The sequence below is a fragment of the Myotis daubentonii genome, chromosome 12 (genome assembly GCF_963259705.1).
Source record: "Myotis daubentonii chromosome 12, mMyoDau2.1, whole genome shotgun sequence".
NCBI classification, from domain to species: Eukaryota; Metazoa; Chordata; class Mammalia; order Chiroptera; family Vespertilionidae; genus Myotis; species Myotis daubentonii.
In genome coordinates this window covers 34,049,986-34,076,280 of record NC_081851.1, presented here as the reverse complement: position 1 = coordinate 34,076,280, position 26,295 = coordinate 34,049,986, and the positions used below count along the sequence as shown (strand labels likewise).

The 26,295-nt window shown below is 41.3% G+C and overlaps 1 protein-coding gene across 1 annotated transcript in view; it reads right to left on the bottom strand.

Moving 5' to 3' along the window:
• Nucleotides 1-2,380, bottom strand: part of TACR1 (tachykinin receptor 1) — a 128,538-nt gene extending 126,158 nt beyond the window's left edge. Inside the window, exon 1 of the mRNA XM_059659324.1 lies at nucleotides 1,239-2,380. Within this exon, the coding sequence (XP_059515307.1) occupies nucleotides 1,239-1,627 (389 nt within the window). The 5' untranslated portion in view covers nucleotides 1,628-2,380. The remainder of the gene's footprint in view (nucleotides 1-1,238) is intronic.
• Between the last annotated feature and the right edge of the window lie 23,915 nt (nucleotides 2,381-26,295).

Below are 26,295 nucleotides of genomic sequence, written 5' to 3'. Positions count from 1 at the left end.
CATTCACGATACAAGCTGGAAAAAAACTTCAAATTGATTGCAAATCGTAAACAATCTTTGTGCACAAGGTTTAATAGTTTGGGAATTTTTTTAAAAAGTTTTTCTCCTAGTTCCTTCTTTGGGTTTCTCACATTCAGTTATCTCAGCAAGGCCATCAAAGAGCCCGTTTTAAAATCACAGTGGCAGGTGTTTGAAACATACTTCCACATCCCCTGTAAACATTTAGCACCGGTGCGCACAGAGATATACACATGAGCTACATAGGACACCCACAAAAATAGTCAATACAATTAGAGCTGTGTTCCAATCATCAATTTTCCATCATGCCACCTGGGGGAGGTCATTCATTCCAGAGCACTAGCCCCTGTATTTGAAAATGCCAACCTTATCACGTTCTATCAGCTTCTGAAACCCTAACCTGTTGGCTGCATGAGAGACAGAGTTCGCAACTGCCTTTGCCAAGCACATTTCTCTGTGGATACAGACAGGCTAACAACATTGACCTCCCATTACAAGGGAAATTTAGCAAAACTGCTGGGGAAGTTCCCTACCCGTGGAGAGCCTTAGGAACAGAGTCTGCCTCTTATTTCTGAGTGGGAACTCCTAGCAGCATAGAGGAAGCTGAATTAGAATTCTAAGTATTTCTGATTCAATGAAATGCTCTTCACATCCAAATAACACTGGAAAGTTGAGGTGGGAGACACAAGTTTCTGAATCTTCAGGAAAAAGAGAAAAACGAGAAATGCTGGCGAGGCATACTTAAAACTGGAAGGCACCAGAGGCTGCACCCCCTTGGTCCCCGAAGCAGGCCTGCAGGGGTACGCAAGGTGACAGGCAGGAACACACGCCTTGGCCAAGCTTGGGTATCGCCTTCAGGCTTTCAGGGCAAAAGAGAGAAGAAATAGATGGAAAGAAGCAAAGGGAAGTGTCCAGGAGATGCGTAGGGAAGGGATGAAGAAAAGAGAGTTAAATAAAGAGAAAAGGGAGTTTTGTGAAGAAAGGAGAGGAGACTGGTGATGGGTGGGAAGGGGGGGTGGGGGGTGGAAGGAAAAAGGAACTAGAGAAGAAAATGGTGAGATAAGACAAAGTGCCCCCATCAACAACTGGCTGTCAGTAAAAACCTGAGTACAGGTGGCTGCCCTCCACCTTGAACCAGGCACCACCCAACACGCATCTCCATAGCAAAGCCATCGCCCTGTGTGGGCACTTTCTCCCCTTTCCACGAAGGGCAAGCTCACCTATCCAAGGCCACGGCTGTCATGGAGTAGATGCTGGCAAAGACCGAGGCGATGGGGAAGAAGTTGTGGAACTTGCAGTAGAACAGGCCGTAGTACCACTCGTTGTGGACAGCGTAGGTGAAGTTCACCACTGTGTTGAACGCCGCCATGGAGGCCTCGGCGAAGGCCAAGTTCACCAGGAAGTAGTTGGTGACTGTCCTCATTCTCTTGTGGGCCAAGATGATCCACATCACCACCACGTTGCCCACCACAGAGGTCACCACGATGGCCGTGTAGGCAGCTGCCCAAAGGACAATTTGCCAGGTTGGCTGCACGAACTGGTTGGGCTCCGAGGTGTTGGTGGAGATGTTTGGGAAGAGATCTGAGTCAACCGGGAGGACGTTATCCATCCCTTGGCTGAGTGGGTAAGCTGTCCTCTCCGTACACGCACCCACTTGGCAGCAAGGTCCTGAGGCCAGCGCCAGGGGACAGGGTCCTGGTGAACCCAGCCGGGAAAGCTGCAGGCTCTTTCCTTGCAGGCAGGACACTTGGCGCTCTGAAGAGGGATGCTTCTGTGAGCTGTCTGGCTGCCCCTGCTGGCACCGAATGCCTCCACTTTCAAGCTTCAGGAAGCATCTGAGTTCGGAAGCTGGAGACAGCGTACCTTCTGCTTTGGGCTGGAATTGGAAAAGCAATTCTGTGGGTCACGGTTCCAGGAAGCTGGAGACCCCGCCTTTCTGCACCTGCTGCTGCTGCTGCTTACAACTCGTATTCCCCCTGCCTGCAGCGGGGAAGGCAACGCTCTGTGCTTCGTGAGGACTTGGGGCTTAGAGGGTGCCCCTCACAGTGCGACCCATAAAAGTTCTGAGTCTGTGGCCGGCATTCTGGAGCTCCGAGTGCAGCTGGACATTTTCCCTTTGCTTTCGCTGCCGCCGCCGCCGCCACCACCACCACCACCACCTCCTGCAGCTTCGCAGGCTCTTCTTGGCTCGGGTCCTGCTGGGCTAGGGAGTTAGCAGAACCTCGGCAGGCTGCGCGAGGTTTTTATAGCCCGCTGCAGAGACGTCACGGGGAAGGGGCAGGACCTGGGCTGCGTACTCGCCAGTCCCCGTGCGCAGCGCGGCAGCTGCACCAGCTGTTGGCAACTGCCTCACTCCGGCGTCGCAGGCACCACGCCTTTTGCAGCTACCTGCTGTGGGAGTCTGCAAGCCGAGCGCCCCACACACTCCGCCAGGGGGCGCCAGGTGTCATCGGAGTAATTGCGCCGGCGGGCGGGGGGGGGGGGGGAGGGGGGGCGGGTCTACCCCTGGAACCGAAGGGGAAAAGGAAGGATTCGCGAAAGAGCTGTAATGACCGACACTCAACTTCCAGGGAGGGCAGCCCGGAGCGCTGCGACAGCTCTGCAGAGGCGCGTGTCTGTGGCTGTGGGAGTTGGGCAAGTGCGGAGGCGACCTGCCCGCGCTGAGCTCCCCTCCCGGCCGCGGTCCTGCTCTCGCACCAGCCCGAGTGCACCGGGCGCTGGCTCTGGCGGCTCCAGAGAAGCGAGAGGGGAGGATGCCTGGTTCCCGGCTTCCGGAAAATAACTTTCCTGTTTAGAAAACACCTCCAAAAATACTTAGTTCCTTTCCCTGGCGGGCCGATTCTCCAGGGAAGCAGAGATCGGCTCTAAGCTTTGGGGACACCCTCCCCAGCCTCCATGGCAGCTTGGCCCCTCGCTCCATGAAAAACTCCAGCTGAGCCCGCCAGCTGAGCCCCCACACGCGGGCAAGCGGGACTGAGTTGAGCTCCCTGCGAAGCGTGGTGAGCGCAGGAGCCAACCATCCGCAGCGTGTCGCCCAGAAGCGCGGCTCCCGGCTCTCTGCCAGCACCCACTGCGGCTCGGGTTCGGCGCCTGGGGACCCGGCAGCCTCAGCCTCCACGCCTCCGGGCCTGCAGACCACCGCGGGGACCTGGGTGGCGTGGGGAGGGCTGGGGAGAGGTTCTTCCCGCTCCCAGGTCTGCATAGGGACGGAGGGCAGGTCTGCCCGCCTCTTCTCCCCTCCCCGCAACCCCTGCCACCCTCACCACCCCTCCCTGGCGGGCTTCGAAGGAAGCCTGATCTCCCAGTACAAGGCCATTTCAAACGGCCGAGCTGGTACTGGGCACTGGGAGGAGGTGGGAAGGGCTTGCCAGTCGGTGCGAACCGTGTTTGGAGAAGCCGAGATGGGCTGAGGTTTGGAGCGCGTTCCAGCCAGACTGGCACAGACGTGCGGTTCCGTGGGGGCCGTCTCTGCGGGGACGCGGGCACCAGGCTCGGGTCGGGGCCAGCCCGCACCTTCAGGTTTAGGAACTAGTCCTGCCTGCTTGCGCGCGTCTCCACCGAGTGCGTACAGCACGTCTCGCGAAGCTTTTCAAAGCCTAGGAATGTATTGCCGAGATTTATGCCGAACTAAAATCGGATCCTCTCTCGGGGCGGGAAATGGGCTAGTTCACTCTGGCTTTGTTGGAGCCTGGAATTTGAGCATTATATGAATTGTGTCTGACGCTGCTCGCTCCTCCAAGAGCGCCTAACCCTGAGGAGAAAACTCCAGTGAGGCCTTGAAGAGAAGGCGCCCCCTTATTTAGGGGGACAGCAAAGGGAACGCCTCCCCGCTACACTGGGTCTTTCACAGAGAGAGGGTGCATGCACGTGTCCACCTTTAATGTTTCCTCCCAAGTTGTATAAAGCGGCTTTTCTCTCTTTTTTTTCTTCTCCCTGTTCAGTGGAGGCAGGCTGACATTTTTTAAAGGAACAATACTCAATGCTTGGGGGAAGGGGGGAGGGGGAGGATGGGGGGAGGGAGAAAGTAAAGAAAACAAACTAAAAAAAAAAAAGGATTTATTTATTTACCCTCCATCAGTATAGCAATCTTGACCCAGATGCTGTGCTGGTGATAGTCCCGCAAGCACTTAGAATCTAGGGGAAGAAAAAGAGACGACCACACACATGGACAGTATTACTGAGGCAGGATAAAAAGAAGTTAGGAAAATTCCCTGGCAAGTGGAATGAGGGAAACTGAAACAAAATCATTAAACAAGGCAGAGCAATTGACAACCTGCTAATAAATTTCTAGATCTTATCTTCCCTAACCAGAGACACTTAGGAGCAGATGGTTTATACCTGTTCTCCTCACTCAGAGAGTAAGTTAAATCACCCTCGTCAGGGAGAGAGTTAACAGAGACCCAGTTAAGGCCATTAGTACCAGCCGAGCCCCAGAAGGATGAGGTCAAGGGGATAAATAACAAAAACCCAATTATAACCAGACAAATCCAAGATAAAAGTAAAACAGCAAGGCTGACCAGAGAATGATCCCAAACTCATTTGGGAGCATCAGCATATTAAAGGACACACCTGAAAAGCTATTGAGTATTCTATTGAGACCTTCCCTTGAGACTCCCCTGCACCTTTAGAAAACAAATAAGAACCCTTAAGGCAAAGAATCCAGTGCATACTCTCTTTTGAGCACACCCATGCCCCTCCTCCCCTTAGGCGCATACTTTTACTTTCTCCTGAGCTCCAAGGGTCCCCATAAGACTTGCAACTAGGGGAGCAGTGGGTCACAGCAGCTTGTCCCAGGCTAACCTTCTGAACCTATCTCTAAGGACTCTCCTTTTGCCTCTGTAACTTGTTTCCTGAGTCCACACAGCCCAGTGTGGCTCACTTCTGTTACTCTGACTTCCATTCTTGAATCTAGGCAGCCCAGTCTAGGCTCACTCCTGTTATCTCACCTCTTCTACCCTAAGCCCTTTGTTTCACTGCCCCCAGCTTTAATAAATGTACCCTCAAAATCATCTGGACTCAGGTTGTGAAATCTTTCCTACATGTAGTCTAGAACCCACGCATTTCCGACTGTGCTGGGCCAGACGCCCCTCAGTCCCACTCCCTTTCTGGTGGCATTATGATGAGTAAAGGTTCTAGGCCAGCAGTTCTCAACCTGGGGGTCGCAAACAATGAAAATGCATCCTGCATATCAGATATTTACATTACGATTCATAACAGTAGCAAAATTACAGTTATGAAGTAGCAACGAAAATAATTTTATGGTTGGGGGTCACCACAACATGAGGAACTGTATTAAAGGGTCACGGCATTAGGAAGGTTGAGAACCACTGTAGGCTCTGCATGAGAGGAGAAGATGGGGTGGGGGCACCTAACCTTGATAATGAAGGGAATCAGGGGGAGAGCAGAAAATTATGTCTGTGGAGAAGCCTGGAGAATGTGTTAAGGCTGGGGGTGAAAAGGAGAATATTCCAGATAGATGTTTTACATGTAAAAGCATGTCACTGTGCTTAACATCCCAGGGACCACCCAGCTCACATAGAGGAACACCAGCATTTCTTACTGTGGCCTTCAACGGTCCACACCCTCCACCTTGACATGTGGATGAGGCTAGCCTGGGTGACTCTCCTTCCTGCTCCTGGTTCTCCATGGCAAGCAGCCATGTCCTAGAAATATGTATGACTTGCTAGAATTAATTTCTTAAACACACACACACACACACACACACACACACACACACACACACACACACACCAGGCATGTTTATGATGGGTTCATATAAAGAAAAAAGCCTCCGTCAAACAGTAGCAGAAGGTATCCCTTGTTTTAGACACATGCCCTGAGGAGAAACCTTCTCTAGCACTGCTCCTTAGATAAGATACAATGCATGATTTTTCCCCACCACGAATTAATGTCTTTTCCCCTTATCCTTTCTATTGACCTCCCTCCGTGGCACACAACACAGGCCCACTAGTCTCAAAGGAAATCCTGATGACAGGCTTTCCTAATTTGTTCAGGCTCTTCCATACCATATAAAAGAAATGCAAACACACACAATACCCACACATGCAAGCATATACAAATATAGGACTTTGACTATTGTCTGAATTATGTTTTTCTCACTCCAAACATTGTCTGGATGCTTCAGGGTCAACAGACAGAGATTTAACTCATTCTTTTATATTCTTATGTTATGGGTGCACCATACACTCCATTCCCTAATCATGAAAATCACTTTGCTTCCAGTTTTTGCTACTAAAGACAATGCTACAATAAGCATCTTTACATAAGTCGCCACAGTCTGATGTTTTGTATATATGGGATAGATTTCAAGTGGAATTGCTAGGTAATGAATTCTATTTATATTTATATTTATATTTACATTTATATTTACATTTATATTTATATTCATGTGCACATATATGTGTTGCATAATTCTATTTTTATTTAATGTTGCCAGTTTGCCTCCCAAAAGGGTGTAACATGGCTACATTTCACTAGCAATTAAATTACCCCTTTCCCCCATATCTACTCCAATAATAAGTATTACAAGTCTTTTCAGTTTTGTCAGTCTAAAATATGTAAAGTATGATAACATAGTGTTTATTTTCCTGACTACTAGAGAATTTGAACTTCTTTTGAGATTTTTTGGCTCTATGGATTTTCCCTTCTATAAATTAGCTGCTCACATCTCTTGTCCCTTTTCCTGTTGGGTATCTTCCAATCACTTTTTAAAAGTTAAGTGCTCTTTGTATATTATAGGTACAAACACTTGGCCCATCATGAACATTTCAAATGTTTTTCTAATATTATTATTTATCCCTTGATTTATATATCTGCCCTAAAAACTTAACCAATTTTTATGTTTCACATTTGGGTTTTAATAGCATTTTGGTTTTTAAAAGTCTCCCCAAATTCTTTACATAGTCTCCTATATTTTCTTGACAGCTTTTTATTCTTTCTTTTCTTTTTTCTTTTCTTTTCTTTTCTTTTCTTTTCTTTTCTTTTCTTTTCTTTTCTCTTCTTTTCTTTTCTTTTCTTTTCTTTTCTTTTCTTTCTTTCTTTCTTTCTTTCTTTCTTTCTTTTTTTTTCTTTAGGTCTTTAATTCAACTGGAGTTCATTATTTTACATTGTGTAAAATGTTACTTTTCTTTTTTAGTTAGCTAGTTTTCACTCCATCCATTTCCCATTATCTTTGTCATAGATTAAATTTTTAAATATGTGTGATCTAATAATAGTGTTGCTATAGGAATAGACAACCGGGTCAGTGGGAAATACTGGAGAATATAAATATTAGACCATATATATATATATATATATATATATATATATATATATATATATATATATATATATATCCTTACTTTTCCTAGCCCTCTTTGCAATCAGGCAGAACCTTGTGACTAGTTCAGCCAATAAACAAAAGGGATGTGTCACTCCAGGTGGAAACATAGCAGTTTGTGTGTTTGTGAGGGAGAGAGAGAGAGAGAGAGAGAGAGAGAGAGAGAGAGAGAGAATTCTCTCTGTATTCTTTTTCTGCTAAATCTCAAATGATGCAGCTACAAGATGAAAGGTCTTGGTCACCTTGAATTCCTGAGTGGCTACATAACATGGGCCCTTACTAAATCATTATGGACATACAGCATGAGCAAAAAGTAAATTTTTGTTGTGTCAAGATTTGAGGTCAATGTGTTACCTACCATGATATAGCTTATTTTGTCTAATACAAGAATAAAATATTCTGATATCTGCTATGGCAAGTTCATCCCAGTGCTCATTTCATGCCTTTCTTATCTATTTTGGGACATCATATTTAAACTTTGATTCAATTTTTAGAAAACCAAACTGCATTAGTATTCTAATTGGAACTGACTGGAATTTAATTTTCACAAAATTGACATTTTTTATATTAAGTTTTTGTAAAATTCAAGAACATGGTGTGACTTTCCATTTCTTCAAATCTTGTTTTATGCCTTTCAAAAAGATTTTATGATTTTGGTTCAAATAGATCCAGCCTTTTGATTAAATTTATTTTCATGTATTTTGTAGTTTTTGTTTCTATTGTAAGTAAAACACGTTTCCTTTTATATCTTAGATCAAAGAAAACCTATTCACCTCTATGTATATGTATTTGTGTGTATGTCTTTGTAAGTGTATATGTATGTGTGTATTTATTCTAGCCATTTTGTTAAATTTCTTACTCATTCTAGTGTTTTTTACTTGAGTTTCCCTAGTTTTCAATCACACCATTAGCATTTTCTTGTCTCATTGAATTTCCTTTACCTTCCAAGACAATATTAAATTAAAAATGATCATAGTGGGTATTTCCATATAGCTTTTGAATTTAGTTAAGATGGCTTTGGTTTTTATCATTTAGGGTAATATTGGATATTAAATTTGCTAAATAGCCCATTATGTTTAAATAGTCTCCTCCTACTTTATTTTACCTTGAAGTTTTAATAGGAATGTCTTGTAATTTTTTAATTTTAAAATGCCTTTTTTAGAATTTGTTGATATGTTTGTGTAATTTTTTTCACTAATTTGTTGACATAATGGATTAAGTGGATCGAATTAGCAACACTGACCCAAACATCGACCCCCTCTAGCATTCTTGGCATAAATTCTGCTGGGTCAGAGGCTGTTTTATTACTTTGATATATTGCTGGATTCAACTTGCTAATAATGTTTTATTTAACATTTTTGCGACTACTTTCCTAAGTGAAATTGATGTATAGATTTTTTTTCCGTTTCTATCTTGTTTAGATTTCGGTATTAGTGTTATGCATCAGAAATGAATTTGGAAGCATCTTATCTTTAACTATGGCCAGAAATATTAGCCCTAGTCCCTACATCACCCAGCAGCCAGTTGGAAATGCAAATTCTTGGGCCAATACTGAACTACTAAACTAGAATCTGTTTTAATAAGACCCTAGGTGACTTGCATGCATTTTAAAGTTTTAGGAGCTTAAAATCGGTCTAGTGTTTTCCAAATTTCTTAGATGACAAGCATCTCTGAGTTGCTTGTTATACAAACAGTTGCTTGTTATATAAACATATGATCATATTCCTCTGAAAATCCTGATTTGGTAGGTTTGGGTTGGGGCTCAGTGATCTGTGTTTTTACCGGATACCTTGGGGTCAGTCTTCTCTTCAGCAAGTTTTGGAAATAATGTAGTTTTTAATTCCAACATGAAACTAGTTGAGTTAATTTTCTTCTAGTGTTTTTTGAAATTATTACCTCTTCTCCATCAGTCCTTTTTCTCCTTTTTGGACTCCTATTGATGACATGCTAGGACTCCTGGACCCATCCTCTAAATGTTTTAAAAATGACCCTTTGACCCCTTGGTGGTGACTAGTATTTTGAAAACAGAAATAACAGAATAGAAAATGTCAGCATCCATAACACATAGAGCAAGGGTAAGTATTATTTTGTGAAACTTTTATTCTCATTACAACTCTATGTAAACAGGTTTTTAATGTAAACCCCCACCCCACCACCACCACCACCATGGATTATAGTGTAAAACAAAAAGTGTTCAAAACCAGTTCTATAAGCTTCTTAAAAATTTCCTCATGGTTTCTTTTTCATATTTTTGCTTTTTGCTCAGATATGTTTCTTGCACTTGATCTCCCAAGCCAGCGATTTTCAACCTTTTTCATCTCAGGGCACACATAAACGAATTACTGAAATTTTGCTACACACCAAAAGATATATTTTTTGCCGATCTGATGAAAAATTAGTTATATAATTTTGATTCATTCATACTGGACAACTATTGTTGTGTTGGCTGTTGTTATTATTATTATTTTACAATCTAAAGGAAAAGAAATCAGTGCCCCCACTAAATAGTTAGGTATTTCATGTTTTAAAAATCCTTGCAGAAAAAAAAAATTCTTTCAGCACACCTGTTAAAAATTGCTGTTTTCTAAGCCATTCCTTTGGGTCTTTTAATACAGATGCTGACTATTTTAGGCAAAATGTTTTTGTTTAGCTTCTGAAGATCATGTTTTCCCCTCTTTCAACACCAGAATATCCTTAAGGACACTTACTTTTATTGTAATTTTTTTTTCAGGGTTTCACCTATTTGTTTCAGCCTCTCTCTGAGCTGAGCACATTTTCTGATTATCCAGTTTCGTATTTTCTGGATACCGGGCACCTTTGAATAGGTTGCCATTTTCTTTATTGGGTTTCCAGGACTAGGGCATGGGGTTCAGAACATCCAAAACAGTGAGTGTTTAGGGATTCCCCAGGTCATGAATGAAGTAGGTTCACTTAGAAAAGGTTTTAGATCATATTTTATTAACTCAAAACTATTCTTTCTTATAAAGACAATAGAACATTAAAATGTATCCCCCAAAATGACTCTTTTGGGAAATATAATTTATTATATAAAGAATTAAACTTCTGAAATAAAACTTCTGATTAAATTTCAGGACATAAGTGAAAATCAAAACAGAATGGTAACATACAGAGCTTTCAAAAATGAGAGAAAACTGTGATACCAAGTATAACTTATGCTGGTAGATTTTTAATACTTCATTGTTGGTCTTGCCTCCTTGTATTTGCTCTCCTGATCCATATAAATTGATGAATGGAATCCAAAATTTTCAAATCCTGAACCAGTCTTCTAGTTTATCCCATGGAATTGAACATTCATTATTACTAGGGCTTTGGTAGCAAATCCTTGCTGGTAAACGTGTAAGTTAATATAATCTCTCTCTGGGGGACAATTTGAATGAGGTTTTAGAAGCCTTAAAACAATATCTATCCTTTTGATCCAGTGATTTTAGTTCTAAGTTTCTATCTAAAGAAATAAGGGTTTTGTTTAGGACGGTTTGCTGCAACTTTGTACATAATAGCAAATCAAGTAAACAAATTAAATGTTCAACACCAAAAGTTTGGTTAAATAACTCGTGACACATCCATATGTGATCCAGCAGTTAAAATCATTCTCAGCATTACTTTAATGGTGTGGGAAATGGCTTATAGCAAATTTTTTGAAAGCAACAAAATACCAAACAGTGTCTATAATTTGATGTGAATTCTGTAAAGATTAATACATATATTACATATGAAAAGGCTGGAAAATGACCCATCAAAATATTCACAGTGGTAGTATAGAGACAACTAAGTTTTTCTTTATTATTTTCCAAGTCTTCTATGATAAATATATTTTCTTTTAATGCTAACTAGAAATAAATGTTTAAAAGGGAAACTCTCTAAAATTGGGGAATCAGGGATACTTCTAGAGACCTGTGCTATAACATCAATGTGGTTGAAGTGATTCCCTTAAATTATGAAAACTAGCTTTTGCCAGAAAATGACAAAACTATCATGTTGCAAAACCCTTGATGGAGGAGGTCCTTGGGAGGACATGACTGCGCATTGACCCTCAAGTAGGACTCAGGCAATCAGACACTCCCTGTCCTGGGAATGTGTGTTCTGCTCACTATTTTGACGCTAGGAGCTTCTTTCAAGGATGTAGCCTTGAGAGGGTAATGTTTTGTTGAGACCATCTGGGCTGAATATGTGACTCACCCAGTTAAGGTCTCTATGTAAACTCTTAAATTTCCGATGAGTGTGTGAGGTCTATTCACCTTGGGCCCACTCATGACAAGCCTTGTTATGTGAGTTCCCTTTCTTACTGAACCTGCCACTTGCCAATCTGGAGTGGCCTGCCATTTTTTTTGTTCTCCCTTCTCCTCCATCTACAGGGACCAGTTTTGAATTTCACTCGGGGTTCTCCTGAAGTTGTGAACCAATAAGCCTTCTGGACAAAATGCGTTTTGCTGGTGATAAATGTTTGTTCGGTGGTTTTGGCTCCTGAACATGCCTAAAGGCAGGCCAACCTAAGCATCATGGCTTCTTCCCTCCCAGGGGCAGGTTGTTTTATGCAGGTAGCAGCTCATGGAAGTGGTTCACCTTGTCAATGGAGCCAGCTCCTCAGCCTTCCCCGGTCAGAATGATTTCTCAGTCCTGGGGTTACTGAGACTCTTCTGATGGCTGATTGTTTGGGGGCTTTGCGATCTTCTTAATCTCTGCATAAGCAACTATTTAGCTATAGGGCATTGCTGTGAAACTCATCATCTCTCAGCACTGGAGGCATCATGCCAGAATCTGGGAAGACACTGAAACCCAACAGACAACATTAGCTCCTGCTCAGGAACAATTGTGAAAAGGCTCTACTTACTCTGCTACCCATTCTTGGCACCAGTTTTTGATTAGAGAGAATGGGGATTAGGTTCACCTGGTTCAGCTATGGTTCCATAACATGACCTGGAAAGATATTTAATTGAAAAAATTTATCCATTTCTTTTATATCAAAGTAATTTATAATAATTTTTAAAGGTAGGAATACAGAAAAGGAGAACTGAGGGGGAATTAATTATGCTAGTTGTTTTTATTAATCTTTCTTAAATGTATATGTGCCTCACATTTGTTTCAGTGTTGAATATTAGAAGCATTTGGGGTCTTTATTTAGAAGTTTGGAGATGTTTTGTGAACAGAAATTTGCAGTAGGAACTTAACTCTTGTTTATATCAATTAGCCTATGGTAAAATTGGTTTTCTTTACATTGTTTTGCTTAAAGTCACAGCTTCCAAGAACCTATTGATAACATTGAGGAAGGGCTTACTGTATTTAGTTTACTCACTTTAAATGATACCCTGAGTCTTCCACCTATCATTACCCAGTAGCAATCAATGAGCTTTTCCTCTTAAATTAAACCATGCTAACATGCTGTCTTTGTAGGTAAAAAATGAATAATTATCAGTAATTTTATTTGGTTTAATCTGATATGTTTCCCTTTTCATTTCATTTCTCTCATTTTTAAAGTTGCATTATTTCTACTTTGACAAAATATTGAACATTTACTCATTATTCTTCCACATATATCTTGTGTTGATCTTAGATCTATAATAAAATGTATTTAATGGTCACCATCAGTCCTTTTGCTGAACTTTCTGCATTGACCTTTTAGTTAAAGAAGCTCATTTAGTAGGTTCTTCAGGAAGTGCTTCTGTGGAGATTTTTGCCTCATTTTATGAACAATTTTCTATAGGCCTCATATTTGAAGATTAGCTTCAGCATGTATATATATATTCTTTTATTTTAAAAATAAATGCTGAATCTACATATGCTATTTGGCATCTTTCATAGACTTCTATGATTTTACAGACACAAAATTTTTTATGAGGTTTTCTATGCCTCTCATTTCTTCAAGAAAACCCTACTTTCAATTATTGAAGAACATTTTCAGACCTTTTACATTGTTTTAACTATTTAAGTAGTTCTGTCCCATTACTGGAAAATATTTTAGGAGAAAAGTTAATGACCATCTCTGATATATTTGAAATGAAAATGGATATCCATATTTTTAAATAAAATTTTATTGAAGTATGGTATCTAAACAGAAAAAGGTCCACATCATAAGTGTAAAACTCCATAAATCACAGAGATTAAACATATCTGCACAAACAGAGCCTAGGAAAAGAAAATAGAGCATTATCAGAATGCCAGAGACCCCCCTTGAGCCCTCTCTCAATCATCTCCAAAGGTAACCACTATCTTAGCTTCTAAAAACATAGATTCCATTTGCATGTTTTTGAACTTTATGTTAATGGAATTATACCTGCCTAGCTTCTTTCACCTCATGTTATAATTGTGTGGCTCATTTATGTTGTTTGTAACAGGAGTTTATTCATTTTCATTGCCATATAGCAGTCATTATTCAAAAGTACTAGTTTATTCATTTGTTGTTCATGAACAGTTGCTCAATTTTCACTTTTAACAATAAGAAAAATATTACTCTTTTTAATCACATTGTTTATGCCTAGGAATACAATTACTGGGTCATAGGGTTTTCAAATTCTCAGCTTTCTGAAATATTTACAAGCATGTCCTTGTTTGTGACAATTACGTCCCACAGTAACACAGAACAGTTAAGTTTTCCAGCTGCTTCACATCCTTACTAATGAGTGGTATTGTTAGTCTTAATTTCTGCCATTCTGACCAGTGAGGTACGCATGACGGTATCCCATTGCGGTTTTACTTTGTATTTCACTGATGAATGAAAGAATGCGGTGGAGCATCTTTTCATGTAATTTTGTAAAGTGTTCCTTCCAGTTGTTTGCTCATTAAAAAAAAAAGAAGAAGTAGAAGGTTCATTTTCCTTACAGATTTGTAAGAGTTCCTTATATATTGTGGGAATGGATCCTTCGTCAGTTAATGTATTAAAATCTTATGTGGTTTGTCTTTTATGGTCAGAAATTCTTAATTTTAATGTATCTCAATTTATTACCCTTTTTTCTTATTTAGTCAATGCTTATTGTGCTTTAAGAAATTTTTGCTTATCCCAAGATCATAAAGATGTTCTCTTATTATCTTCTATTAACTTGGTTGTTTTAATTTTTACATCTAGATTTATAAACTACTTATAAATGAATGGTGTGAACTAGAGGGCTAAGATTCATTTTCATCTTTATTGATATTCAATTATCCTAGAACAATTTATTTAAAAGGATGTTCTTTCTCTATTTTCTTCAGTGCCACTTCTGCCATAAATCAAGTATCCCTGTATGTGAAGGTCTACTTGTGGATTGTTTCATTGGCCTTTTGGATATCCTTGACCCAATACCACTAAAGCTCTCTATAATAAGCTGTTTTATACACTGAATGGCCAGATTATTATGACCACCTGATGTTTGTAGGCAAATTAGCTATAATTTCACTCTGAAGTTGCTAGCAGGCCAGACCATTATAAATAGGGAAGCAAGTTGTTTACTACAACAGTAGAAGTGATTTTTTTTTTTTGAAGATATGGGTAAACAACACGATTTAACAGCCTTTGAACAAGGCATATACAGTGGGGCCTTGACTTACGAGTGTCCCGACTAACGAGTTTTTCAAGATATGAGCTGTCTCTCGGTTGATTTTTTGCTTTGAGTTGCGAGCTAAAATTCAGGTTACGAGCCAGCATCAGATACCCCACCGCTAGTTGGAGCAGCGAATGTCACAGTGAACGCCACAACATCAGCCCAGCATCACGTGTCTCACTCGTTCACTTTTGATTTGACATACGAGTAATTTGAGTTACGAGCTCCGTCACAGAATGAATTAAACTCGTAAGTCAAGGCCCCACTGTATTTGAACGTGAGTGGCCAGATTATTATGACCACCTGATGTTTGTAGGCCAATTAGCCGTACACTGCATCGTATGGGATATAGAAGCCGAAGGCCTGTTTGAAGACCTTTGCTGTCTGCAGTTACCAAGATAAAACGTCTCCAATTCGCACAGGAACACAAGAACTGGACAGTCAAGCATTGGAAAAACGTCATGTGTTCCGATGAATCACGTTTCCAGTTGCATCATGCAGATGGCAGAGTGAGAATTTGGCGGAAACAGCATGAAAGCATGCACCCCACATGCACTAGTACAACCCTTCAAGCTGGTGGGTGCAGTGTTATGGTTTGGGGCATGTTTTCCTGGCATGATTTGGGCCCTTTAATTCGTGTGGAACAACGTCTGAATAGCACAACATACCTAAGTATCGATGCTGATCAGGTTGATTCTATCATGTTGATGGCGTATCCCAATGGATATGGCTTCTTCCAACAAGACGATGGGCCATGCCACGGTGCTCGTATTGTGCAGGAGTGGTTTCAAGAACATGAGGGAGACTTTACCTTGCTTAGGTGGCCCCCACAATCACCAGATCTCAATCCAATTGAGCATTTGTGGGACGAAGTTAAAAAAGCCATCAGGCAGCTGGTTCCACAACCATCAAATCTTACAGAACTGGACAGTGCTATTCATCAGGCATGGTGTCAGATTCCTCGCATCACCTTTCAACGTCTCGTGGATGTTAAAATCAGGGCTTAATGCCAAGAAGAATTGCTACAGTATTGAAGGCAAAAGGTTGCCCAACGAAGTACTGATGGGGTGGTCATAATAATCTGGTCACTCAGTATATATATGGCCACGTTCAAAGGCTGTTAAATCGCATTGTTTACCCATATCTTCAGAAAAAAATCACAAAAATCACTTCTACTGTCGTGGTAAACAACTTGCTTCCCTATTTATAATGGTCTGGCCCTCTGGCAACTTCAGCGCAAAATTATAGCTAATTTGCCTACAAATGTCAGGTGTTCATAATAATATGGCCACTCAGTGTAATCTAGTCATATAAATTCTCCAATTTTTTCCTCAATGTTTTCTTGGCTAGTGTTAGCCATTTGTATTTCCACACAGATTTTAGAATTTATCAATTTTTATCAAAAAGTCCAACTCTGCTGCAGTTTAAATTAAGATTGTTTTGAATCTATAGATTAACTTGGAAAGGATTTATATCTTTACAATATTAAACATTTTAATCCAATAATGAAATATAGCTCTACTTATTTAGATCTTCTTAATGTATCTCAATTAAGTTTTATGATTTTTAGTATAGAAGGTTTGCACATCTTTTATTAGATATATTGCTAGATGTTTAATCATTTTGATGCTATTGTAAGTGGTAATTTTTCAAATTTTACCTTCTAAATGTTGCTACATGTAGATATACAATTGATCTTTGTATTTTGACCTTGTATTTGTGACTTGGACAAATTCAATAGCTAATTTTCATGGTTTAGCTTTAGATTCCTCTGAATTTCAATGTATTCAGTTGTTGGGGTGAAAAAAGACATTTTTAATCTTGTCAGGTTTTGCTTCATATATTTCAACATGGCCATATCAGTAGTTGTATATGAATTTAAGATATATATATATATATATATATATATATATGTATATATATATATATGTATATGTATATATATATATATATATATATATATATATATATATATATATATATATATATATTTCTATTGATGTCACCTTTTTATCCTTATGAGATACACCTCTTTGCCTCCAGTAACATTTTCTACCTTCTACTCTCTATTGTCTAATACTTGTATTACTACTCCAGGTTAATTTTGGTTAGTATTTGTAAAGCATATTTAATTTTTAATTCTTTTACAGTTTTCAGTTCTCCATTGAAATTTTCCATCTTGCTATTTAATTTCTTAAACACTTTATCGTGGCTTCTTTAATATTCATGTTTGATAATTCCAATATCTGAATATCCTGTGGGTCTGTTTGCACCGTCTATCTTTCTCTTGATTCTTGGTCAATTCTTGACTTTTGCATGCTTGGTTATTTTCATTGTGTAATAGGAAATGTGTCTGAAAAATCATAGAGATTATTTGAGGCATTGGACTATGTTTTATTCCCCCAAGAAGGAGTTACTTCTGCTCCTGGCATGTGGTTAGGATGACTTTAATCCAATCAGGGCTTGAGCTCATTGGAAATGACAGCTTAATCTTTGTGAGGGCTGATTATTTTCAGTTCAACATTACTCCTAGGGTAATGTTCATTGGGAATCTAAACTAAACCTTGGACATTGACAAAAATCCTTTCTTCTTTGTGGGCACTGGACTCCATTTTTTGTCTTTTCAAAAAAGACAAAACTGAATGAAACTCTGCTCATTTTCTCAGCCTCTTAGCCACTGCATAAGGAAAGGTAAAAGCCCTGAGGGGAGAGGCATCAAGGTGATTGGCTGGAATGGGAAGCAGCTATTGAGCAGTGGACAGTGCCTATCCAGGGGAGGGCAGTTGGGGGAATCCAGGTCTGCAGGGGAGGTCATTTGGGGGAAACTGGGCCAGGAGGGGAGGGCAGTTAGGGGCAATCAGGCCAGCAGGGGAGGGCAGTTAGAGGCAACTGGGCCAGGAGGGGAGCTGTTAGGTGTCAATCAGGCTGGCAGGGGAGTGGTTAGGGGGTGATCAGGCTGGCAGGAAGAAGCGGTTAGGGGGTGATCAGGCAGGCAGGCAGGCAAGCGGTTGGGAACCAGCAGTCCTAGACTGTGAGAGGGATGTCCGACTGCCCGTTTAGTCAGAATCCCTCGAGGGGTCCCATATTGGAGAGGGTGCAGGCTGGGCTGAGGGACACCCCCACCACCCCCGTGCATGAATTTCATGCACTGGGCCTCTAGTTTATTCATAAATTTTTCAAATTAATAGACTTTATTTTTCAGAGAAGTTTTCAGTTTATATAAACAATTAGCATAAAGTACAGAAAGTATTTATATACTCCCTCCACCACCAGTTTTATTAGCTAGGCTTAGCAATGCATATTGGCTGAATAACTGCTTGAATTTACTGCCAGCCTCCCACAGCTCATGGAAGATGAGCCCGGAGATGCTTCAAATTTAATGGTCTTGATCTGTTCCCACCTTGATGACCTTTAGACTCTAACTGGCTTTCTGAGGTGACAAGCTGGCACTACTCAGCACATGGATAGGAATATTTTGTCAGTGAGTATTTATAAAGAGAATGGATCACCCACTTCAGAGCCAAAATGTTGGTTCTATCGACAAAGTGTCAGATCATGCTATCTGACAGACAACCTGCTGGCAAAACCAGGAGCTTTTGACTCCCTCCATCTTCCTAATACAGTTTTACAAAAAAAAAAAAAAAAAAAAAAAAAGGCTTCAGAGCCAGCAGGCCAGCAAAGAATTAAAAGCCCTCAGATTCCTCTTCCTACTCTCACAGTGTTAAAACAAAACAAAAAAAAAACCCACAAAAACATTTCTGACCTCATTTCCTAGCTATTTACCCAGCTTGAATCTGATGCCTCTGAGTTAGATTTTAAAAGAACTTTCTCATGTTGAAATATTGCCTCACAAATCTTAGAGCTAAAATTCCACAAAGACCTTTAATTCTCTCACAGAACTTTACAGAGGCCTTTGATTCTCAATCGCACTTGGGACATGGCCAGAAGGTAACAGCAGACATCTTTGCTGGATCAGTTCCCACTCTCACCTGGACGACTAAATACCAACTTTATATTTTACAGTCTAGAGAAAACTGGCATTGGCCACAGATATTTCAGAAAAAGGTTCAACCAGGTGATTTAGGCCTTTGCCCGTCGAATGCATTTCTGTGTGTGAGTGTCTTTGAGTAGTCTTTTTCGTGTGCCACCTTCTCCATTTGGCATTAAAATTAAGAGGGACTGTGAAAATCTTGAGTCACCCTCTTAAATGGATAAAAGCTTTCCAGGCAAATAAAGGTTATTTTGTTCTTATCTTCAAGAGCCATATGCATCTGATATATCTGCTCTGAAAGAGTATCACAGGGAACTGCTGGCTTCCTATCAAGTAACCCAATGCATCTCGTACACAGGGTGCTGTGTAATCATCAAGTTAATCAGATCATTAAGAGTGTGGTACTCCACACGTATTCACATATTTCTAGATTGCTTTCTCACAATCGCAGTTGAGAAAGCATATGGTCTGTGGACTTCGGTAATGATCCAGTTAAGCTTCAGTGTTTTAATATAATTCCTCAGATCATAAATTGTCAGTGCATCCTTTCTTTAATGCTCTTGAGTCATTTAGCTTTATGGAGTGCAGGTTGACTTGAACATGCCCCATGTCACATTCTTGTGGGGAAAATTGTTTTGCTCCAACCTCAAGTACTTTCCTTCACGTCTCAGAAGCTGAAAGGTCATCAAAGGTAAACCTGTCTGAACTCAGATCCTGGAATTTTTTAGAGCAGTACTTGGAATGAAAGTGGTGTGGGTACTATTTTATTTCCTACTTGTCTCCATGTTCTAGTGGAAAGACTACTGTGATTGATGGAGAACATAATGAAATATCTGTCACCTGCCACAACTTTTAAAAGGGTTAGTGGTTGCCAGAATCAAGGCTTTGTCTCTCCTACTATTTCCATGAATATGAACACCTCAAACAACTGGCTTTACTTCTCTATAAACTGCTCACCAACATAACATTAGTAATTATACTAATATGCTTATGGTAAATAAGATGTGTGGTCCTTGTTTTCAATAAAAAAAAGACAAATAAATCGGCAAATATAATACAGCATGATAAATGCTATGGGAGAGGGAGTTGCTACCAAGTAACCACAGACAACAATTTTACTAAATATTTTTCTACTTTATAACATGGATTAACACTTTTCCCAGCCGTGAATGCCAATTTTCTTACCTTTGCCACCCATCTGCTAGGCCAGTGCCACATATATCGTTTTTGCTATGGTAGTGCCCAACTCCCGACACCATTTTCTGTATTAGTCAGAGGATACTAGACCATGCTGTGATGACAAACATCCCTAAAACTTAGTGGGCAACAAAATGCCTCGTGGCTTTTGCTCACAAAGCCTGCTGAACGCTTAGGTAGCTCCCTGATAGCCACTCAGAGATCTTGCTTCTTTGATCTATGAATCTGCTCTCTCAATATGCGGCCTTTGAGTTTGGCAGGACAAGAGAAACCAAGAGATGCAAGAATTGGGCAGAAGATTTTACTGCTTCAGGCTGGGAATGGCACCTATCACTTCTGATCACATTTTATTGGTAAAAGCTAGCAATTAGGCTCCACCTAACATCACTAGGGCTGAGAAGTTTACGTTGCAATGTGCCCAAGAAGAAGGAATATACAACTGAACTTGAACACAAAGTATTGTCTCCGCTTAGCTGAGAACTTGAAGGAGTAGGAGGAACCAAGTCAGATGAAGAGTATGGAGAGAGCGAGGATTTTTTCAGGCAGAGGGGATTACTGAAAGCCTGGAGGCTAGAAGAAATATGAATCATTTGTGGTATTGACAAAGTGTTCTGTGGTTGAACCTTTCTGAGGGCCACATGGGAAGAAGTAAGTAAGAGAAGGAAGTAAAGAAAAACCAAGTAGGCCTGGCCATGGTGGCTCAGTGGTTGAGCATTGACCTATGAATCAGGAGGTCAAGGTTTGATTCGAAGTCAGGGCATATGCCTGGGTTGTGGGTTTGATCTCCAGTGGGGAGTGTGCAGGAGGCAACTGATAAACGATTCTCTCTCATCATTGATGTTCCTGTCTCACCCTTTCTCTTCCTTCCTCTCTGAAATCAATAAAGACATATTAAAAAAGAAAAACCAGGTAGAGGTTTTCATCATGCTAAACCTTATAAACCACATTCTGGAGGAAGGATTTATTTTATGTCAAAGTGGAGTATTTAAGCAAGGGAGTGATAATTTAATAGATATTTATTAGAAAATTATTCTGGTTTCTGAGTCCAGAATGTGTTGGATTGGGTAAGACCTGAGGCAGGGGTCCAGTTAGGATGTCTTGCAGTAGACCCAGCAAGGGAGTGCCTGAACTTATGTAGTGTGAGAGAGGATAGAGTGACACAGATGTCTTTGAGAGAGTCATAGGAGACAAAGTCAATAAGAATTAATGGTTAATTAGCATAAACAGATGGAGGAGTCAAGGATAAAACCCAAGTTTCTGGTCAGGCAACTGTGTGGACTGTGGTCTCATTCACTGATGGGAAACATGGGTAGGAACCCCAACACTCTGCCACAGATCCCTCATTCTGTCACGTTTCATAGTAGAAGCCTGGCCTGATGTTGGTTGCAAGAAAAGACTTGAAAATTACATTGGACACTGAGTATCAAGAGGCAAGGCCTTCTTTTAATTTAGCTTGCACTTCTCTGGGTGTTGTGTGTGGGGAGCTATTAACTTAGAGGGAAAAAATAAGCTGTCTATCAATATCAACTCTTAATGAGAAGCTGAAGGCCTCCATCCATAATGACCCTGTGGTAGTATAGCCATTTGGAAAATAGCTTAAGGTTACCCACACAGTTAAGTATATACTATGATGGTTAATTTTATGTGTCAACTTGGTCGGGCCATGGTACCCAGATATGTGGTTAAACATTATTCGGGATGTTTCTGGGTGAGATTTATTTAAATCAGTGGATTCTGAGAAAAACAGATTGTCCTCCATAATCAGCCGGACCTCATTAAATCAGCTGAAAGCAATAAAATAAAAGCCTGATCACTCCTAAGCAAGGGGGAATTCTGCAGCTGATGGCCTTTGGCCTTGAACTGCAACATCATCTCTTTTCTGGATCTCCAACCTGCTAGTGTGCTGGTGTGTGAGTGTGTGTGTGTGTGTGTGTGTGTGTCCATATGTGTGTGCGCATGTGTGTGTATTTTGAGAGGCTCCCTCTTAATAAGGATGGGCTTGATCGATCCTATTCTCCCAAAAGACTAATAACCCAGTGTGATATCGAATTGCTGGGACATTCACTTTAACTTCAACCACTGAAGCCTGAAGCAGGGCTTCTGTGTTCTTATGCTTTTCCATTTCTTCATTTGCTCTTCCTAATTAACAGTGACAGTGAAAATCTTAAGAGGCCTCAAGACTTTAATAGAATCTCAGTGTCCCCAATAGCAAGCCAGCATTCATAGCTGCTGTTGTCACAGGTTCCAAATAAACCTGCTTTGGCCAGTCTCCAATTACTGGCCTTTCTTCACTGACTTTATTTTTTAGTACTTTTGGTTTAGATCTCGTTGGTGGGTGGTATTGCCTATATCTTGGTGCAGTGTTAAATTTCCACATGTGTTTTTAAGTCACACAAAGGCTGCGGTAACCTTGAGGCTATGTATGACCTCTAGTGCAGAAAACATTGACTTTCTATCATTATTCTTTTCTTCCCTGCCTCAGGGATCTGCCACCAGTGTGTTGTAGGCACAATTCCAAGACCTTCTGAATGAGCTGGGCATCACAGAGTCCGCAAACATGCAGATTTGGTGTGCCATTTGCTTTTCTCCAAGGCTTTCCTGCTTTCCTTCTTGCCTGTCCCTGAGGTTCCTCCAGGGAATTCTTCCCAGAGAGATAGAGCAGGGGATTTGGATCAATCCAAACTTATTTGCTCTTATGTGTCTTTCTTTCAGCCGCAGGAAAGACTCCATTAAAAGAAATGAACAAATTTGGTTTCGCTTGATGCTGGCTTACACATAGCTTCTAGGACCTCTCTTCATCTGACACTTCTCTCATCTAAAAGCCATTCATACAAATTCGTGAGCGGCCCACTCTAAGTTGGCTATATCAAGACATGAAAGTGTTTTTTCCGGGAAGTGAAGTAGCCTCAACATTGTTTCTATTTCTTGAGTGAGACTAACCCCATCCTAGGTTGTTGGCACATATTTTAAGGCAGGACTGTGCCAGTGGTTGGGCAGTCATGATGCAGATGCCTTCCTGGCTCTAGTCTCTGGATCATGATTATTTTGTTGTTGTGATGACCATTACATCAGAATTCAATAACCATGGACTAGATCCCCCAAAATATAACCTCTGTTTACAGAGGCCACACTTGACTGCATGGTCGTATTAACTACAATAAACCTTATTACAATGGTTCTTGTCCTCATCCATTATTAAAAAGACCCCTAGCCCCTGCCAACTCTTCTGCAATTATTTCTAGAAATTTCCAGAGACTATCTCATGGGTGCTTATTAACAAATCCTGTCAGCTCCCACATAGTGCTTGCTGTGTCTTTCTTCACTCCTGCCCTCCTTAATGAGGGTGGCCACAGTCCTCGGTCTCTGCTGCCCAACAGTGAGCAGTCAGCCTCAAAGGCCCCTCACTCCAACAGGCCACATTGACTGCAAATCTAAGCAGAAGCCGAGGCATTGTGCCTTTTTGTGACTCTCCTTTGCAACCTAATGTCTCACAATGCGTCAGTGAAAATAGCTCCTTCCATTTGTTTTCACTCTTTCATCAAGACTCACACATAAGTCTCCACAGGACTAATTTCTATTTTTCCTCAATGCTTTCTTCTTTTTCATCATTTACCTATCCCCAGGAATTCCAAAATTAGCCCTTTTGACACAGATGTAGTGGACCCATATTCTAAATTAACATACTTCTTTATAAGTGCAAGAAGTCAAATATGATGGCAATAATAATAAGAAGTAGAAAAATCTCTACGATCCACGTAATCCTTCCCAAAAAAATGGATAATCTTGTCTGGTCGTTTGAAAATTTGAGTTCTGCCCTGAAATGATTTTTGGTGAATAAGAAAAATAGTTGACAAAGGCTTAATCACCCATATTCTCTTTAGATACAAAATTACTCTGACACAGAGCTGTATTCCGGGGAGGAGGGGGAAGAAGGGGCAGGAAGCCCTGGTGATAATTGGTGGGCACAGGAAGTGACTCTTTAAGGAAGGATAAAATTAATATCGGAATAGAAAAAACAAGATGGCGCTGACATCGATTACAACTGAATTGTCTCCATTTTCAATATGAAAGAGTGCTGTCAGAGGGAAAGCAGGGTAGAGAGGCAGAAGCTGCAGAGCTTTTTGGAAGTGAGAAGTGAGTGAGGAGATTGCAGTCTAGACCTCCAGGGAAGTTTGGTGGGGGTGGGAGTGAGGATGCCTGGAGAGTGAGACAGTGTGGTTCTCCGGGTCAGCAATGGCAGGAGCAGGGACTGAGCACGCAGAGAGCTTGCTCTGCCTGTGAGAGCTGACCTGTGGGCTTGCCCAGTCCCTGTGGCAGAGGATCTGGAGTGAACAAGCTCAGACTAGATCATCTTTGGCCTTCCCCATGCTTAGGTGGCCTGTTGTGGACTGTCAGCAGGTCTTCTAGATGCATCATCTCCTATACTCATGAGAAACAGATAATCCGCTGTTAGGGTTCCTTCTCTCTGTTTCACTGTTAGACAATTATGTTTCTGTCTACCCAGTATCTCTCAATGCCCCCACTTTTTTCCCAAACCTGAGAGAATGTGTGTTTGCCTCGGCCATGGCTAACACCATGACACTGAGGGTAGTTTTCAAAAGCAGCGAACATCATGAAATGCCTCTTGGTCCCTGTAGAAATACAGAGCTTCATCTCTGCTTCACAGAAGGTTAGAGCCTGAAGGAATCTCAGAGATCATCTTCTTCTGTTTGATGCCCTGTCGTTTACAGTTTATTAACCCAACAGTTATTTATGGACCATCTACAGTGTGCCAGGCACTATGCTCAAAGTGGGATACAGAGATAAACAAGACAGAAGCGACTCGTCCACTAATGGGATTTACAGACAGACAGGGCAGCATAGAGTGCTATGGGATTTCATTAGAGCAACCCCTAGCCTTGCCTTGGGGGGATCAGGAAAGGGTTCTTAGAGCCAATGACATATGAGCTGAGACTTGAAGGGTGAGAAGGAGCAGCCAAGCAAAGTGAGGTCAGGAAACTGAAACCAGAGAAATTAAGTGGCTTGTTAATGGGAAGCCAAGCCTGTTTCTCAAACCCTCTAGCTCCTCGATCCTATTCATTCACGGAACATGTGGTGGGTATATCCTAAGCAGTAGAATTACAAAGGAGAGTTTGCACCCTTTTCTTCAATAATTCCATGGTCTAATAGAGAAGTGCAAAAATAATTGCAACATGATGAGATAACTGCTTTGGGAGCTGCAAGCACAGGCAATTTATGATGCATACAATGGTGACATTTTATTCAAGCTAGGGTAGAGAAGGGGATCAGAAACAGCTGTCCTGCAGAGGTGACTTTGAAGCTGAATTTTGAGTGAAAATTCCGTGACCACCAGGTAAAAGGTCTAAGAAGAGCAGTCCGGGTTAAAAGGGCAGCCTGTTGGTTAGGCCCGGAAGCACCCAATCCCGTGGCATATTTGAGGAAGTGTGAGTCATTCCATACGACTGGAGTATGTGCATGGGGCAGGGAAGGAGACCAAGCAATGGGACTGGAGAGGCAGGCAGGAGTCAGATTCTGGAGAGATTTGCAGTGGATTATGTTTAAAAAGCTAGATATTGTCCTTAAGACAATGAGAGCCAGTGGATGACTTAACTTGAGACTAAAATACCATTTTATCAAAAATATGAAGACTTATTTATCCCTAAAAGACCATTATATCAAAAATATGAAGACTGTATGGGCAAGGCTAAGATTAGAGGCAGGGAGATGAGAGGAAGAGCCACTGAAGGAATCCCAGTGTTTGAGGTTGTCTGAAGTAAGGCAGTGGAAACAAGGAAAGTGAAGGGTTTTGAGACATACTTATGGGTAAAATTAAGGTGGGCAGGTTAGCCGGGTTGGCCTGGGACATTCCTGATTTTAGCACTGAGCCCAAAATGCTGGGAAAACTGAGATGGTCAGTCATCCTCAGTGAAATTGACCCTGAAGGGCAAGAGAGAGGTAGGAGAAGCCAAAGATGACTTCCAGGGTTTTAGATTTGGCAACTTGGCCAGGGGTGGTGTCACTTATGGATATAGGAAAATGGGGACACGAGTTTCAGAGCTGGTACCTGGGGAATATAAAAAAATAATTTTGGACAGGCCAGGTTTTGGTGATTATGCCATGTCCAGGTGGAGATTTGCAGGTGGTGGGATATGGTTCTAGAGCTCAGTCAGCAGATCTGGGTTGGAGATAGAGACTTGGGGGTCAGCCACAGATAAATG